Genomic DNA, 16812 nt, shown 5'->3' with positions numbered 1-16812 from the left:
AGAGCTTCTTAGCTATAAAACGGCATGCACACATATAATCTCTTTTGGTGCCACCCTGCATGTGATGGTTGTTGGTCTTGGATGTTGACTGTACTTAGAGATGCTGCTAACACCAAGGCTGTTTTCATCCTTGTCATCACAGCCACAGCCACTGCCACAGCCACCACCGCCTCCTCCTGAGGAATGAGTACATACACACATAAAATAAAAATGAAAATAGGAAGATACCTGGACCTGTGAAAGGCATCTGTCTGTGTGTGTGTGTGTGTGTGTGTGTGTGTGTGTGTGTGTATGAGGGTGTTTCCAGATCTGAGTAACTATATTACTTTTGTTGCTGTGATAAAATACCATGACCAAAGGCAACTTAAGGAGGAGAGCTTTTTTGTTTTCTATCAAAAAGGGTTTTTTCAAACAATGTATTCTGATTATGTTCCCCTCCCCTTCCAGCTCTTTCTCACCTCCTCTCCCATCCAGACCACACTCTGTCTCCTTAAAAAAACAAGCATCTAGCCGGTGGTGGTGTACAAATTTAGTCCCAGCACTCTGGAGGCAGATCTCTATGAGTTCAAGGCCAGTCTGTAGACAGAAGTTTCTGTTCTGCCCAGCCCTGCAGCTGTTCAGTCCCAAAGAAACACACAGAGGCTTGTATTAATTATAAACTGTTTGGCCTATTAGCTCAGGCTTATTATTAACTAGTTCTTATAACTTAACTCATAATTCTTATCTATGTTTAGTACATGGCTTGGTACCTTTTCTCTGTAAGGCATTCTCATCTTGCTTCCTCTACATTTGGTTGACAACTCTGTCTCTGCCTTTCCTCTTCCCGGAATTCTCCTAGTTTGGTTGTTCCACCTATACTTCCTGCCTGGCTACTGGCCAAACAGTGTTTTATTAAACCAATACAAGTGACAAATCTTTGCAGTGTACAAGAGCATTATCCCACAGCACCAGCCTGGTTTACAGAGCGAGTTCCAGGACAGCCAGGACTATACAGAGAAATCCTGTCTCCAAAAACAAACCAATAACAAGCATCTAAGGAATGATAATAAAATAAGATAAATAAAAAACAAATTGGAATATAACCAAACAAGAAAAAGAGCCAAAGAAAAAGCATAAGAAACACATAGAGATGCAGAGGACACACATGTTCACACTCAGGAATCCCATAAAAACTCAAAATTGGAAGCACATGATATATATAAAGAGAGCCCTACAAGGTAAGGAAGACTAACAAAACCAAAAAATGTCCCTGACCGTTGACTTTGTTCCGTGTTGGTCGTCCACTGCTGAACATAGGGCCTACCCTTAAGAGTACTGTGTTTCCCTAGTCAAACCCTCTTGGAAAAAACTAACTTTTTATTTGCAAATGGTTATCAATCAGAGTTAGCTTCTGGGTTAGGGATGGAGACGTGTCCACTTCTCCTTTCAACTCTAGGAGCCTACTTGGTGCAGACCCATGCAGCCCCTGTGCAGGCTGCCATAGTCTCTGAGCTCATATGTGCATTGGCCTGTTGTCTACAAGGCCTTGTTTCCTTGGTGTCCTCCATCCCCTCTGGTCTAGCTTTCTTTCCGGCTCCTCTTCCGAGGGGAAGGGTATAGTGATTTTTGTTTTTATTTTAATAAATAAAGCTTGCTTGAAGATCAGAGAATAAAACAGTCACCCTGGTCAGCCTTACAGACCAGGCAGTGGTGACACACACCTTTAATCCCAGAAGCCACACTAGTTTGGCATAGAAACAGGTAGGTGGTACTGGTGCATGTCTTTAATCCCAGCACTAAAGAGGTATATAAGATGGGAGGAGACAGCTCTTGGTCAGTCTCATTTTGAGAATTCCTGGAGGCAGGATCACCATTTTGTACTGAGGTAGAGATAAGAGTTAGTGGCTGGCTGTTTTGCTTTTCTGACCTTCAGGTTAAACCCCAATATCTGTCTCTGGGTTTTTATTAATTGTGCTACAATAAAAATTCACAAATATGAACTGTCTATACAATATATACAGAAACAGTATAAATCTACAAAAATGTGCAAGGATGCCTTACCAATCATTCTGAAGTACATTTGGAAGAGATATGAAAAACTAGTAAGATGAGTTTTTGGAGGGGTTGTAGTATGAGAACTTTCAATTAGGGATAGAAGCTGGAAAGAGATTCAAGTAAAAGTTAGCAAGTGGTTATTCCCAGGGTGGAAACACTTGTTACTCTAGGTTTTGTAGCCTCCAGAATTAACAGAGCACCTTCTGACCTCTAAAAGGAAAAACTGGAGCAAATGAAAATGTTCTTTTCAGTGCTAGAAAACAAATCCAAGACTAAGCAAGCTACTCTACAACTGCTGCTTCCCAGGGGCCATTTTATAGAATATACTTTCTATCTTCCTGCTGTGAGACAGAACCTGTTGTCCAGACTAGTCCCACACTACTGAGTTTAATGATCCTCATGCCTCAGTCTCCTGAGTGCTGGGTGACAGTTATGCCGCCAGGCTCCCTTCCCAGCCAGGGCTACAGTGTAAGAATCCTAATTAACAACAGACATGCTGAGTCAATGCCATTTGAGCTATCTCTCTAAATATGACTTGTACTGAGAAGAAAGTCAGATATCCCATCTCTCGATAGGAAGGCAGAGTCTGAATTACGGTTTTAGGATGAAAGCTGATCCTTAAATGAGGGCTCACTTTTGAGGTAGACAGTCTTCTGCAAATCTTCCCTGTCCTGATTACCACTGGGGCTGACGTTTATGGGACACTGGCCAAATCACACAAGATTTACTATGGAGAGACAATTATACCAAAATACTGAGGTGTTCGGATGAGGGTCTGGGTTTTCCTACTTAAGCTGAAAGGAGCTGAAATTTTCTATAGAAAATTATGCAGGGTCCTGAATACCACTGCTATGCATGGTCTGTCCAACTAAAATAAGCACCATGTGTAAGAACTTAAAAGTATATGATCTGGAACGCAGCTGCTTGTGTTCAAGCCTGCACCGTGTGACTTTGAGCAAATGGAATCCAAACTCAGCCTGTGTTTACGATTATGTCTTTCCAGGGCTCCAGAGACTCGGCTCTGCCCAACCACTTGTGCTTTGTTTCACCATGAAATGTCTCAAAGTGAATTCATTATAAATCAAGAAGTCAGACAACCTGAGCAGCTACTTCTACTTGACTGTTGAATCACTGACTGCATTACTTCCTCCTTGAACCCACTTTGTTCTTCCATTCCTCCCATCTTCCAACTGTGCATTTCAAAATATACATTAAGATGCAAAGGAAATCAGGTTCATAGCTCAGAGCTGTAATCCTAGCACTTAGAAGGCGGAGGTAGGAGGGCTATCAAAAACCAGAGACCACCCTGGGCTACATAACTACAAAAAGATGTCCTCGGGGCCATCACACAGCCCTCTCTGCTCACTGTGTCACCAACTGGGGCACCCATCACACACTTCCCCGCTGTCCTCCTTTTGACCCTTAGTCTGGGTTGCCAATCTGGCTCTACCTAGCCCCATTCCACTCTATTTTGGGTCTGATCTCCTTCAAAGCTTTGGGGATTGAACCCAGGGTCTCATTCAGTGCACATAGGCATTTAAAATAATACTTGACGTCCAGGTGATGCTGATGTCCAACCACGTCAGAGTTTCACAGGCATAAGAGACAGGCTGAGAAGCCAGTCCCAAGAAGTAGGTTTCTATATGTAGGAGTGTTTTGCATGTATGCATGTGCACCAGCTGTGTGCCTTGTGCTCCACAGAGATCAGAAGAGGGCACCAGATGCCCTGAAACTGGAGTTATGGGTGGTTTCAAGCCACCATGTGGGTGACGGGAACCAAATCCGAATCTTCTGCAAGAGCAACAAGTGCTCATAACTGCTGAGCTGCCTTTCCAGCCCCTGGTATCCTCTTTTCTTTTTCTTGAAGTCTGGCCTTGAATTCCCTAAGAAACCAAAGATATCACGGAACTCCTAATCCTCCTGTCTCAGCATCAGAAGTGCTGAGATAGACAAGCATGTACAACCACATCATTTCTAAAATGAACTTGTACTTAGAGCTATTTTAACAATGAAAAGAGTGTTCTGTGTCAAAGCATTGCCAAGTGTTGGCTAGCATTCCTAGCATTGGAACTCCCCTACTCTATCCCCAAGCTATTTCCAACTAATACCCATCAGTTAAACACTTAAAATCAGCTCTCTAGGAGGATGGCTAGTCTCATCACTGATGCTTCTGAACCACCCAGATTCTTGCTTCTGCTCACCTGTTTTACCTACATGTGTTTCTCCCTTCTGCCTACCAAGTCAATCCATCATACTCTTATTTTCAGTATCTTTCAGGAACTCTTCCCTGACCAGGTGTACAAATAATCTGTTCTGAGGAATTTGAATTTCTCCTATTTTAATTCTAAAACACACTGAACATCAATCCACTGCCCTTCTTTTTAACTAACTATGGCAGATTTTCACATCCCGGGCTGGGCTCTAAGGAATCTGGTGATAAGACTTCTTTCCTTCATCAATACAATGAACAGTGGGTGCCATCAAGTATTTATGGTCTTCTTACAGTACCAAGGGCTGAAGTGCGGCCACAAAGCAGTACAAATACAGTCTTCCTCATCGTCCCGCACGCTGGGAGATGGCTGCCCTGCATCCCGCACGCTGGGAGATGGCTGCCCTGCGTCCCGCACGCTGGGAGATGGCTGCCCTGCGTCCCGCACGCTGGGAGATGGCTGCCCTGCGTCCCGCAAGCTGGGAGACGGCTGCCCTGCAGTCACCTCACAGAAAGAGTTCCGGCTCCTTTGTGAGCAGTCTGATGGGCAGGAGCTGAGCTCGGCCTGGACAATGCCCCACACTTGTTACACTCAGAGGGACCACTTCTGCCATGAATTCTCTGGGGCTTACTAAGGTCTGACCTCTGTCAGAAGGTCTTGCCATACTCAGCACACTTGTGGAGCCTCTCCCCACTGTCAATTCCCTGATGTTGAATGAAGCCGGTGCTTCCTGGGAAGGCATTCTCACACTCCGCACACTTGTGGAGCCTCCCACTGTGGATTCCCAGATGTTTCCTGAGGACTGCCCTTCGAATAAAGGCCTTCCCACACTCAGCACATTAATAGGGTCTCTCTCCAGCATGAATTTGCTCATGTTCTGTAAGACTTGATTTTTGAACAAAGGCTTTCCCACAGACATCACATGTGTAGGGCTTCTCCCTGGTGCGGCTTCTCTGCCGCCGAGAAGGACCCCTTTGAGCGAGGGCTTTCTCCTTGTGGTGCGTTTCCTGATGGCTAACAAGAGAGGAGTTATACACAAAAGCCCTGCCACATTCGTTGCACTCATAGGGCTTCGCACCAGTGTGAACTCCTTGGTGCTGAGTGAGTGTGGACCGGCGATTGAAACTTTTACTACACTTTAGACACTGGAAAGGTTTGTTCCTTTTGTGGCTCTTGAGATGGTGAAAGAGGCCTGCTTTCTGGCAAAAGGCTTTGCCACACTCATTGCAGTGGTAGTGCTTTTCTCCCGAGTGAAGCCGCTGATGTTGGTTAAGAACTGACCACTGGCCAAAGGCCCTGCCACATTCATTACACTTGTAAGGTTTCTCTCCGGTGTGCACCACCTTGTGTCGAATAAGCACAGTCTTCCACCGGAAGGTTTTCCCGCATACTTCACATCTGTAGGGCTTGTCTCCAGTGTGGACGCTTTTATGTTCGAGGAGGCGTGAGTGCTGACTATAAGTTTTCCCACAGTCCTCACATCCATACAGTTTCCGCCCTGGACAGACGTTCTGGTCTTTAACATGGTCTAAGTTCTCAGGCAAGTCTGTCCCATTTTCAGCAGGCGAAGGCCGGTTGTCCTCACTGGAAGCACTAGAAGGTTCTTCTCCAGGGTCACGGGTTTCCTCACACTGAAGTGCATCCTTTGCTAATCCACTGGAGGTATTCTGTTTGGCTTCCATTCCTTCACCAAGGTCTTGCTTTAGAGTTATATTCCTGGACTCATTTCCAGTCTCAACACCTGCAACTGCAAAGAGGAGCCTGCGTGTTACCCATTCTCCAGGGGCAGGAAACGGTAGCTCATGAAACCAGCAAGAGAAAATTATTCAAATAAAAGTCACACAAGACCTCAGAGTTTCTACTACAAACTGTAAAACTGCATTAGGATAGAAGATGATTAAAGTGAAAAAGCACTCCACAAACAAGTAAGGAGATAACTCAACAGAAAACTAGGCAAAGGGAAACAACAGTTTCTAAAACAGGAAACACACAGCCCTTACCACAGGGAGAGAAACTGCTCCAGAGTCAGGCAAAGATGAGTTAGTTATATAGCACAGATAAAATTTTTGAAAACCTTTTATTATTTTATGTGTGAGTGTGCACATGCCATGGCACATGTGTGGAGGTCAAAAGACAACTTTTGGAAGTTAGTTCTCGCCTCCTATGGAGTCTGGGGATAAACTCAGGGGTCAGCTTTGCATAGCAAGGACTTCGGAGCCACCGCATCAGCCCGAGGTGTAATTTCCACTCACTGAATTTATCTAGTGTGGCAGTGCACTGTACTCACAAAATGGGCACACATTGCTGCTCTGAGCTCATTCAGAGTGTTAGGCAGAGCAATGTCACATCTACCTTTATAACTTCTGACACGGAGTACTACAAGAGAAAACTAAGCTATGTTATCTGTTATAGAACTATTTGTTCTAACAAAACACCAAAGACAAATTAGCATCTGGCTAATCTGCTTCATGGTTTGTCTATACGTTTTAATACTAAGCGGCTGTTAAGAAATAAAAAACACAAGAGTCTACCATTGTAATGTAAAGGAGAAGAAAATGTTTAATATAAAAAGTCTCTAGAAGGGCACATAAGAAACCAAAAACAGTGATGATTTACTTCAGTTGGGGGAGGAAACTAGATGAATTAATGGCACAGACTTTTTTTTTCATTGAATAATTTTTATAAAGCTTTCTTTTAAAACCATAAAAACCAGAGGAAGCAAGGATGAGGAAGGCAGCAAGTCCCCATCCATTCGCCTTCTCTAATATTTCTGGCATGTTCTCCTTATTGTTCCTTCACTCACAGATAAATACTTCTTCTTCTCTCACACTACTTGATAGCTGCAGACAGCCTGGAGCAAAACTCAATTACTAAAAGGACTAAGGATACAATCTAAGTAGAAGACAAAAATACTGTTTAATAGGTCAAAGTCTACAAATAGCAGAGGTCAGAAAAGGATTACAACTATCAGAAGAATGAAATTAAGTAAAGCAAAATAAAATAAAGCCAAGAAAAAAGGGGGCTGTGGATGTGCCTTCGAGAGCTCCAGTGCTTGCCGGGCACGCATGAGGTTCTGGGTTTAAAGGAAGATGGGGGGAGGGAAGGAAAAGTAAAGTGACAAACCATGACATCTGGAAGTCAACACACGAGCACCAGACTTCTGGACAGGCCCTCCTGACTTTACTGAGAAGAACGGTGGGAAGTACAAACCAGCCCTCAGGCCCCTCTTAGCTCTGCTTTCCCGTCTGCACCTTTTTCCTTTACCTTGCTCCTCTGGGGCTTCATATTCTGCAGGTTCACACTTCAGCCTGGCTTTCACAGGTGGATGGGATGCACTGGGTTCTGGCTCTGCTCCTAAAGTCTTCATTTCCTGCAAAAACACTTTCTGTTCTGCAGTTTGCACTGAGGCCTGAGGGAGAAGAGAGATGTCCTCTAATAACAGCAAACAAAAGTGAGTGTTCATAGCACTGGCACCTGGCTTGCTCAAGCCCGAAAGGACTTTTCCACAGCCACCAGCCTGCCTCAATCACACTCATTTTTAAGATCATTTTAAAATGTCACCCTCTCCAGGGAACCTTCCCTTCCCCACTACAGCTACATTTTGTTAATTTTCTACATTTTGTTAATTGTCTAAAGCTCAAGAAATAGAGTCAGGAAAGAGGTAAAAAGAGATAAAAAGAAGGTAGAGAGGAGGAAAGAAGAATTTAGGTAGAAGTGGCTGGAGAAAAGGCTTGGTAGTTGAGAACATTTGCTGCTGTTCAGAGGATTGGGATTTGGGGTTCCCCGTATCCCAATCACGTGACTTCCAGCTGTCTGTCCTTCTAGTTAATCGGTACAACTTCCTAAGATGACTTCTTCCGACCATCACTGTAGAATATACTGAGTGCTTATATTAGAATTTTTTTTGTATTTAAAATACAGAGTGCTTATTTTAAAATTTATATTAAATTTTAAAAATTAGTTTATATTTCTTTTCTGCTCAAGCTAGGAACTGACTTTCCATCTACCAAAATCTAAATTCTTTATAATGGTCTGCAAGGCTCTACATGATATAATTTCTCAATTCTTTCATCTTCTCAAATAATTCACCTCCACTCTAGCATACTACAACACTTAAGGCTTTCTCTGTTGAAAGCTCTGTGGCCTGTTTATTGAATGGTACAGCCCTCAATTCCTTCATTATTCTTTTTCTCTATTGTTTTCAGTAGATTTATCAACACCCGACACCTTTTACATCTCTGGAATCTTTTTCCCTCTATCTCTTCTCGGAGACTAGAATCTGCATAAGAACAGCAACTTGCATATGACATTCACTGCTGCACCCAAGGGTCTTTGATGGTGTGTGACGGAAAACTGGCATTTCATTACTGCAGAATGGCCACCTACAGTCTTCAATTCTGCCAGAAGTGTCTTTATCACAGTTCTCTTACAAGCTTTAAGCCCTGAGTGCAGAGCCTACAACAGATTCCTCAGTAAGGACATCTCCATTGACAAAGAACCTCCCATCAGAATGCAGCCTAGGCTACCTTTGGTTGCCTTACCTTCTTGCCTCTTCTACCTGACTACTGAGATTAACTTCCCTTCCTTCTGTGTGTGTGTGTGTGTATGTGCGTGTATCAGACAGCTCAGGTGCTAACACTTTTTTTTTTTTTTTAAAGATAGTGTCTCTCACTGACTGACAACTCACCAAGAGGACTACACTGGCTTGATTCCTCTGGAACTTATCTGCTTATTTTTTCATACAAGGTCTGTATGGAGGCCCAAAAATGTGAGTCTATTTCCACAATGACCAAAGGCCAGAGTAGGAACTTACCACTAGTTCCTTCAAGGTTATTGTGTTTCCACCTCCAACAAAGGTCCCGCCTAGAAGTAGCTCAGAGAGTTCTGATCGCTCAAGATTATTGTCAACAGGTGTGGCTAACAGCCAGCTCTTGTACTTCAGGAAGAGAGAAGAAGATTTCTACCTCAAACAAAAGTCTGAGGATAGGACTAAGGGTCCAGTTCCCTTGAGATAACTTTGGATTCCACCCAGGGAGTGGTTTGCCTACAGAATGTTTTGGTCTAGGGTGTGAGTGTGACTTGTTTTGTTCTAGCAACAGAATATTTAACTATGATTGTAGCCTGCGACCTTCAATTGGTATGTTCATTTCCTTGCGTCACATTAATGTAGTTTTTTGTCTTACTCCTACCTTTTGGGGCCAGGGGTATTTAAAGCAATTGGTAATTTCAGTACTAAATGGAGCTCCCTCCCGATACTATCCTATATGTTTCTCTGCTTTATTATTTTCATTTGTGTCTTCATATTCTTTACTATATTTCTAAATAAACAACGCCTCTACCCTGGCAAGAGGTATTTTTGTCTAGACTGGTCCCTGACAGGTCTGTTACCGGCCTGAAATGCAAGTAGGATAGGTTGATTGGCCAATGAGCCTAGGGAACTGCCCTTTTCTGCCTTCCTAGCACTGAACTGAAGATGTGTGCCACCATGGCCAGCAGTTTCTATGTAGATTCTGGGGATCAAACGCCTACTGTTGTGCTTACAAGGTAAACACTTGAAAGATCTCAGGAGCAGGGAGACTCTCACTCAAGTCTCGGGATAACACGACCCCCCAGGAACTCACGAGAGACCATCCTTGCTGCAATCACATGAGGTTTATTGACAGGACAGGAGTCAGTGCACTGGGGCCGAAACTCATTTCCCACGCAGGGGTAGAGTTCGACCCCAAGTAGCTGGGAGAAGGAGTATTTAAAGGAAAAAAAAAAAACACAACCTAGTAATCGAAAGGGGGTAGGCAGGGTGTCATTGGAAAATTCTGAAAATACCAGTGATCACTGAAAAATTCTGAAAATACCAGTGATAATCACAAGGGGTAACTCCCTGTTTCTCAAAATTATTCTCAAGATTATAATCTGACTTTATCTTCAGCTAGTTCCTAAAACAGAGTCACTGAACCAGCTAACCTAGATTTTTAGCTCTTCTCTTCCTGTTTAAATTTTTGGCTCTATTTTTTTCTGCTAGATGGGTCTGGATTTATCGAGGTCTTTCACACTATGCTGACTGACCTGGGCCTATAGGCATGAGCCACAAGGTCTGGCCCTCAAGCCTTCTTTATAGATTCTAACTGTAATCATTTCCATTCAATTCTTATCCAAGTCACACTTGTACTTTGTAGCTATAATTTCATGACCCTGTTTTAAACGTTTTGGCACAAGCTCCTTTTCTCTCTTCAATCTCTTTTATATTCGAATGCCAGGTTACATTTCATTTATTTCACAGGTTCATGCTCTTCATACTGAGATTTCTTAAGTTCAGCTACTCTGACACACTCTCAATAAGGTCATTTATTGCTGTCTGAGGCTGGTTTGTATGCAAAAAATATGTAGACTCATATCTGCCCTCCAAGGTTACAACAACCAAAATTTTTCTAAGAAATTGCCAAATGTCCTCTTTGGCTAGAAATTACCACTGATTGAAAACCAGTCTTGTCATAGTTAAGACAAAAATAAAAAAGGCAAGATTCTCTCTTCTGCCTCTTTTACATAATTTTTATAGCTCACTTAGACGGCTGAGAAAAGAGCCTTTGTACTAGAAGAAAATTTAAGCCAAGATGTTGAATGTCATGAACTCTGTATCTCAAGTTTTCTACACAAACTTCACCTTTCCCACACAGATGGGCTTTCTATACCGCAAACGTGTCCTGCCCGCATGGCCCTCCCATCTAACTCTCCATTCTCTGCAAACGTTTCCTGCCCGCCCTGGCCCTCCCATCTAACTTTCCACGCTCCTCCCATATGTCATTCATCCAGGATAATGATTTTGATTTTTTTTCCATCTTTTAACTGTTTATTGCGGAATCAGGACAGTGGCTATATGATATATGACATTTCCTGGGGAGATGTGAGCCAGCTTCCATTCGCTCCAGATAGGGCACTGATAACAGACCAAATAAAGATCCCATCTAAGTCTCGCTTGGCCAATCAATGAGTTCCTTGAGCTTGCTTACAGTCCAGGGGAGGAGTTTCTTACCGAGATCAGGGTGACAAGTCCCACCCTAGCACTGGTGAGGAGTTCATCACATTTGCAGCACTGGAGTCCTGCTGTCCACTAACAGCTTGGCGGGTATGGGGGGAGCGGGATTAACAGCTAGTATCCTCCCCAGTGTTTTGGCTAAGGAATATTAACAGCCCTATCACCATGTACACAGCTACCACAGTTCTGGGGATGAAGCACAGGCCTTGTACATACTAAGCAAGTCCTCTAGCACTGAGTTACACCCCCAGTTCTTCGTATTTTTGAGACAGGGTCTTGCTATGTAGCCCAAATTGGTCTCGAACTCTCAATACATCTGCTTCCATCCCCTTCTGAGTGCTAGTTGACAAGCATGTGCTCCTGCCCAGCTCAAAACCGTATTGCTTAATTACTTGTTTTACATTACATAATACCCTTTACAAAAGGCTGCTCTCCACCTTAGTCCCACCATCTCTCTAATACCCTCTCCATCTATTACCGTCTGATAGCTTCTCTCTGCAGTATAAATCTCGTTTCCGAACCAAGCAGCATATTCATCAGATAGGATTTTGTAGCTTAGCACAGATGTATACAATCCCTCTGATGAAAAGGTATAGATAAGCTAAGACCAGATAGGAGTGGTGGTGCGCACCTGTAAGGAGGTGAGATGTGAGGATTACAAGCTCAAGGCTTGTAACATACAAATTTGACCCCAAATTCCCATGAAACTACGGTCCCTTTTGTATCCATCTGAGTGGCAATGTGCTTGTGAAATAATGGTATATAATTCACTATGGCCTACAAATCCACAATTAATTTTAGGAAACAGAAACCACATTTTTTTTTCTTACCCGGTATCCTAGTTCATCAAGCTCTCTCTCTAAATCCTCCAGCACAGTCACCACCTCCTCCGCACTTTCGGGGTTCTGCTCCTGCACCCAGGCCTGCAGCTCCTCTGGCAGGATGGTCAGGAACTGCTCCAGCACCAGCAGCTCCAGGATCTGCTCTTTGGTGTGAGTATCAGGTCTCAGCCACTGACGGCAGAGCTCCCGGAGTCGGTCCAAAGCCTCCCGGGGTCCAGACGTTTCCTGGTAGCTAAACTGTCTGAAGAACTTTCGGAAGACTTCTCTGTTATAAGTGTTCTTTTGCAGGCTCCAATCCTGTCTGGTGGTATACTTACACTCTTCCTCCATCTTTATTTCCAAAACTACATCCTGGTTCTTACAGATCTCGGTATCACCAGTAGAAGCCATCATAGCTATACAAAAGATTTACCAGGACTTCAATAACTCCCTTGTAAATGTCCTTACGGAGGGGACCTAAGGAATAAGCCATCATTATTAACACAAACTATCATAAGCAAATATTGCATATTTTAAGAGTTTAAGCGTGATAGTTGAAAGCCTGCCCTCCAGTTAATTTACTGTATTCGGCGGAAGCAGTAGTGCATGTACTTTCACAAAAATAGACAAAAGTGAAAAAGATGCCAAGTTGTTTCAGGACTTCGGGGAGGAAGGTTTAATAATAAACTTATCTCTGTAGGACCCAGGGAAGCTTGGGCCGGTGTGTACCGGCCAAGACTGGCCCTGTCGACCAACAGGAAGATAGGCTTGAGTCTCAGTTTACCCTATGACAATACCTGGTTCCAAGAACGACTACAAATTGAGACCACCCGTGCTCCACTCAGAAACAGACTATCCAAAGAAAATTCCTAATGTTCCAACAACCATTGAAGATAGGATCACCTGCCAGCACACTCCCATCGCTTTTCACCAGTACACCCCTAGACAAACGTCAGTCAATCGGGGATCCTGAACCTTAAAAATCCCTCTGCTATTATATAAAAACCGCACCCTAACTGTGCTCAGGGCTCTCCGATTGCGCCAATACGTTGGGCGCACGGCCTTTGTGTAAGAATAAAGGGTCTTTGTTTTTACATACGGGACTCGGTCTCTTTGTTGGTTTCTGGGGGACTCCGCGGATCTGGGTATAACAATCTCCACTTACTATTAAAGTTAAACACAACGATGTGAAATAAGACCTTTAGAATGAGTAGACAGCGTTGGGGAAGGGCAAGTGCTGCCTACCATCAGCGAGGTTCAATACCAGTACCACAAAAATAACTGAACGAGTGAAAGAGCAGACAACTAGGGTACCCATGACTCGCTGCTTTTGAAACTGTTCAGTATACCTGATGCCTAGTGGAACAAAATCATATACACAGAACTGTATATGTACAAATTGGCTTTTGCCGGGATGTGATCATTCATAAAGGTTAAAGGTTGGAGGGTACTCTGCCTTTCTTCTGCCCCTCCAGTTCTGTGATTGTAAATCTAAGTTCCGCTGCGTTCCTAGGTCCCAGCCGGTTCTGCGCCCCAGGCGTCCGCATAGGCAGCCACACCGTGCCAGGAAGGCCTTCCCCCACACCTCGTCATCCAACCCGAGCCCTCCCACCAGCCGGGAGCAGCAGCTCGCTCACCTAGGAGCTCCTGAGTAGAGACGGGGAACACAGACCGCGCTGGAACCGGAAGCCCTCGAAGACTGCCAGGGAGGCCGGAACGGCGGAGCAGACGCGATGGCGCGCGCACGCCCAAAGCCACTCTACCGAGCCGTGGTGTTCTACTCTGTGGTTTGTCCCCCGCGCCTGCGCGGGCAGGCTGGGCTTGTCTACCCAATAGGGAAGTAGAGAACTCCTGTTTGTGTTTCAGTATCTCTGAGATTAGTGATGCTTCAATGAGTTGTTCACCCCGACCCGTCTCGACGCAGCTATGCTTCCCGGTGTTGATGGGCTTCTCAAATCCAGTCTATGGGGTTTTTATCACCTTTTCCATGATTCTTCTTAAGTGTGATTTTTTAATATACTGGTAATATGATCATAAATTTGAAAAGTCACGATGATCAATTGGAAAAATATACTAAAAGGATAACTTAGTAAGTTAGGATATAAACAACACTAAAATCAGCTTTAATATATATGATAGTGAATGAAAAGGCCACAGCTACACAAACAGCAATAAAGAAATATTCAAGACCAAGAAATGTACCACATTTGCTTGGGAGAAACTTTAAAACACACTTTAAAAGGTCAAATATGAACTTAAATAGCAATATGCTTTTCTTGGGTAGAAAAACTCAACAAAGTAGTCAACGCTTCTTAAATATGATATTTCGGAAAAACAAATATTTTTCTAGAATTAAAGACTATTTTTCCTTTTAGTCCGCCCTCCTCCCTCCCCCCCCCCCCCCCCCCCCAGCGCGTCTCCGGCTGCACCGCGCTCTCTCGCGCTGTCAGTTTAGCGGCGCGGTCCCCAGCGCCACCATAATCATCTACCGGGACATCATCAGCCATGACGAGCTGTTCTCCGACGTCTACAAGATCCGGGAGATCGCGGACCATCTGTGCCTGGAGGTGGAGGGCAAGATGGTCAGTAGAACAGAGGGTAACAACGATGACTCGCTCATTGGTGGGAATGCTTCCGCTGAAGGCCCAGAGGGCGAAGGTACCAAAAGCACGGTAGTCACTGGTGTTGACATTGTCATGAACCACCACTTCTTACAAGAAACCAGCTTCACAAAAGAGGCCTACAAAAAGTACATCAAAGATTACATGAAATCACTCAAAGGCAAACTTGAAAAACAGAAACCAGAAAGAGTAAAGCCTTTTATGACTGGGGCTGCAGAGCAAATTAAGCATATCCTTGCTAATTTCAATAACTACCAGTTTTTTATTGGTGAGAACATGAATCCAATGGCATGGTTGCTCTCCCGGACTACCGTGAAGATGGCGTGACTCCACACATGATTTTCTTCAAGGATGGCTTAGAGATGGAGAAATGTTAACAAATTGGATAACAATAACCGGCTGCTGCTTCCCATCTATACAACACCAGGACTTAGGACAAATGGGACTGATGTCACCTTGAGCTCTCATTTTGACCATGATTTATCTGGAGTGGAGACATTGTTGTTTTTTTTTTCTTTTCTTTTTTCCTTTTTTTTTTCTTTAAAGAAAAAACATGTCATGTAGGTTGTCTAAAAATAAAGTGCATTTAAATTCACTTACAAAAAAAAAGACTATTTTTAAATTAAAATAAAGAATGGAGTACAAACCTCAACAGAGGAATCTAAAATGGCTGAAAGACACTTAAGGAAATATTCAACATCCTTAGTCATCAGAGGAATGCAAATCAAAACAACTCTGAGATTCCATTTAATACCTGTAAGAATGGCCAAGATCACAAACACTGATGACAACTTATGCTGGATAGAATGTGGGGAAAAGGGAACACTTCTGCATTGCTGGTGGGAATGCAAGCTGGTGCAGCCCCTTTGAATGTCCGTGTGGTGATTTCTCAGAAAATTAGGAAACAACCTTTCTCAAGACCCAGTAATACAACTTTTGGGTATATATCCAAAGGATGCTCAATCATGCCACAAGGACATGTGCTCCACTATGTTCATAGCAGCATTGTTTGAACCTGAAAACAATCTAAAATGCCCCTTGACCGAAGAATGAATAAGGAAAATGTGGTACATTTACATAATGGAGTACTATACAACAGAAAAAAGTAATGACATCTTGAATTTTACAGGAAATGAATGAAGCTAGAAAACATCATTTTGAGTGAGATAACCCAGACACAGAAAGTCAAGTATAACTCATAAGTGGTTTTTAAACATAAAGCAAAAAAAAAAGAAAAGTTCACAAATCACAATCCCAGAGAACTTAGACAACAATGAGGACACTAAGAGAGACATACATAGATCTAATCTACATGGAAAGAAGAAAAAGACAAGATCTCCTGAGTAAATTGGGAGCATGGGGACCTTGGGGGAGGGTTAAAGGAGAGAGGAGAGGCAGGGAGGGGAGCAAAGAAAAATGTAGAGCTCAATAAAAATTTTAAAAAATTAAAAAAAGAAGAGTCAAGAACCTCTGAAAAATAGTGATTAATAGTCTTATGACATACTAGAACATTCTGTTATGGATGGGGGGGAAATCTCATTTCGATCTTAGGGAGCTAGTATTAGTACATGGGAAAGGTGACCAAAAATAAAAAAACAAACAAAAATGCAAACTTCCAAAAACAGTAAGACATCTACTCAGAGTAAAGGGTTGGGAAAAGGTTTTTCAAGCAAACGGAACTAAGAAACAAGTGGGTGTGGCCATTCTAATTTCTAACAAAATCGACTTCAAACCAAAATCAATCAGAAGAGATGGAGATGGACATTTCATACTCATAACAGGAACAATTCATCAGGAGGAAGTCTCAATCCTGAATATCTATGCCCCTAATATAAAAGCAGCCAATTATGTAAAAGAAACATTTCTAGAACTCAAGGCAGTCATCAAACCACACACACTAATAGTAGAAGATTTCAACACACCTCTCTCACCAATGGACAGGTCAATCAGACAGAAATCTAACACAGAAATAAGAGAATTAATAGAGGTAATGAATCAAATGGACTTAACAGGCATCTATAGAACATTCCTCCCAAATAGGAAAGAATATACCTTCTTCTCTGCAGCTCATGGAACCTTCTCGAAAATTGACCACA

At 43.2% G+C, this 16812-nt stretch overlaps 1 protein-coding gene and 1 pseudogene across 1 annotated transcript; one reads left to right on the top strand and one right to left on the bottom strand.

The window, feature by feature from the left end:
- Window positions 1–643: 643 nt before the first annotated feature.
- On the bottom strand, window positions 644–13873 carry Zscan12 (zinc finger and SCAN domain containing 12). The gene is made up of 4 exons (XM_048460953.3): window positions 13733–13873; window positions 12105–12572; window positions 7509–7653; window positions 644–5991 (listed from the first exon to the last, which is right to left on the bottom strand). Exons 2-4 carry the CDS (start codon window positions 12507–12509, stop codon window positions 5084–5086), a joined length of 1458 nt encoding a protein of 485 aa, XP_048316910.1. The 5' UTR covers window positions 12510–12572; window positions 13733–13873; the 3' UTR covers window positions 644–5083.
- Window positions 13874–14568: 695 nt separating this feature from the next.
- On the top strand, window positions 14569–15311 carry LOC148119801 (translationally-controlled tumor protein-like; annotated as a pseudogene).
- Window positions 15312–16812: the final 1501 nt, after the last annotated feature.

This window comes from Myodes glareolus, chromosome 14, assembly GCF_982192425.1.
Source record: "Myodes glareolus chromosome 14, mMyoGla1.1, whole genome shotgun sequence".
NCBI classification, from domain to species: Eukaryota; Metazoa; Chordata; class Mammalia; order Rodentia; family Cricetidae; genus Myodes; species Myodes glareolus.
Note: the sequence above shows the minus strand (reverse complement) of the source record. Positions and strands in the feature narration are given on the sequence as shown.

Bases quoted from the DNA above. Each gene is read 5' to 3' on its own strand.
- Zscan12 (XM_048460953.3), bottom strand. From the start codon at position 12,509: ATGATGGCTTCTACTGGTGATACCGAGATCTGTAAGAACCAGGATGTA. The intron at 7,654-12,104 runs GTAAGAAAAAAA...CTTCTCCCTCAG, and splicing joins TTGATGAACTAGGATACCGG to GCCTCAGTGCAAACTGCAGA. The intron at 5,992-7,508 runs GTAAAGGAAAAA...TCCTCTTTGCAG, and splicing joins TGAAGCCCCAGAGGAGCAAG to TTGCAGGTGTTGAGACTGGA.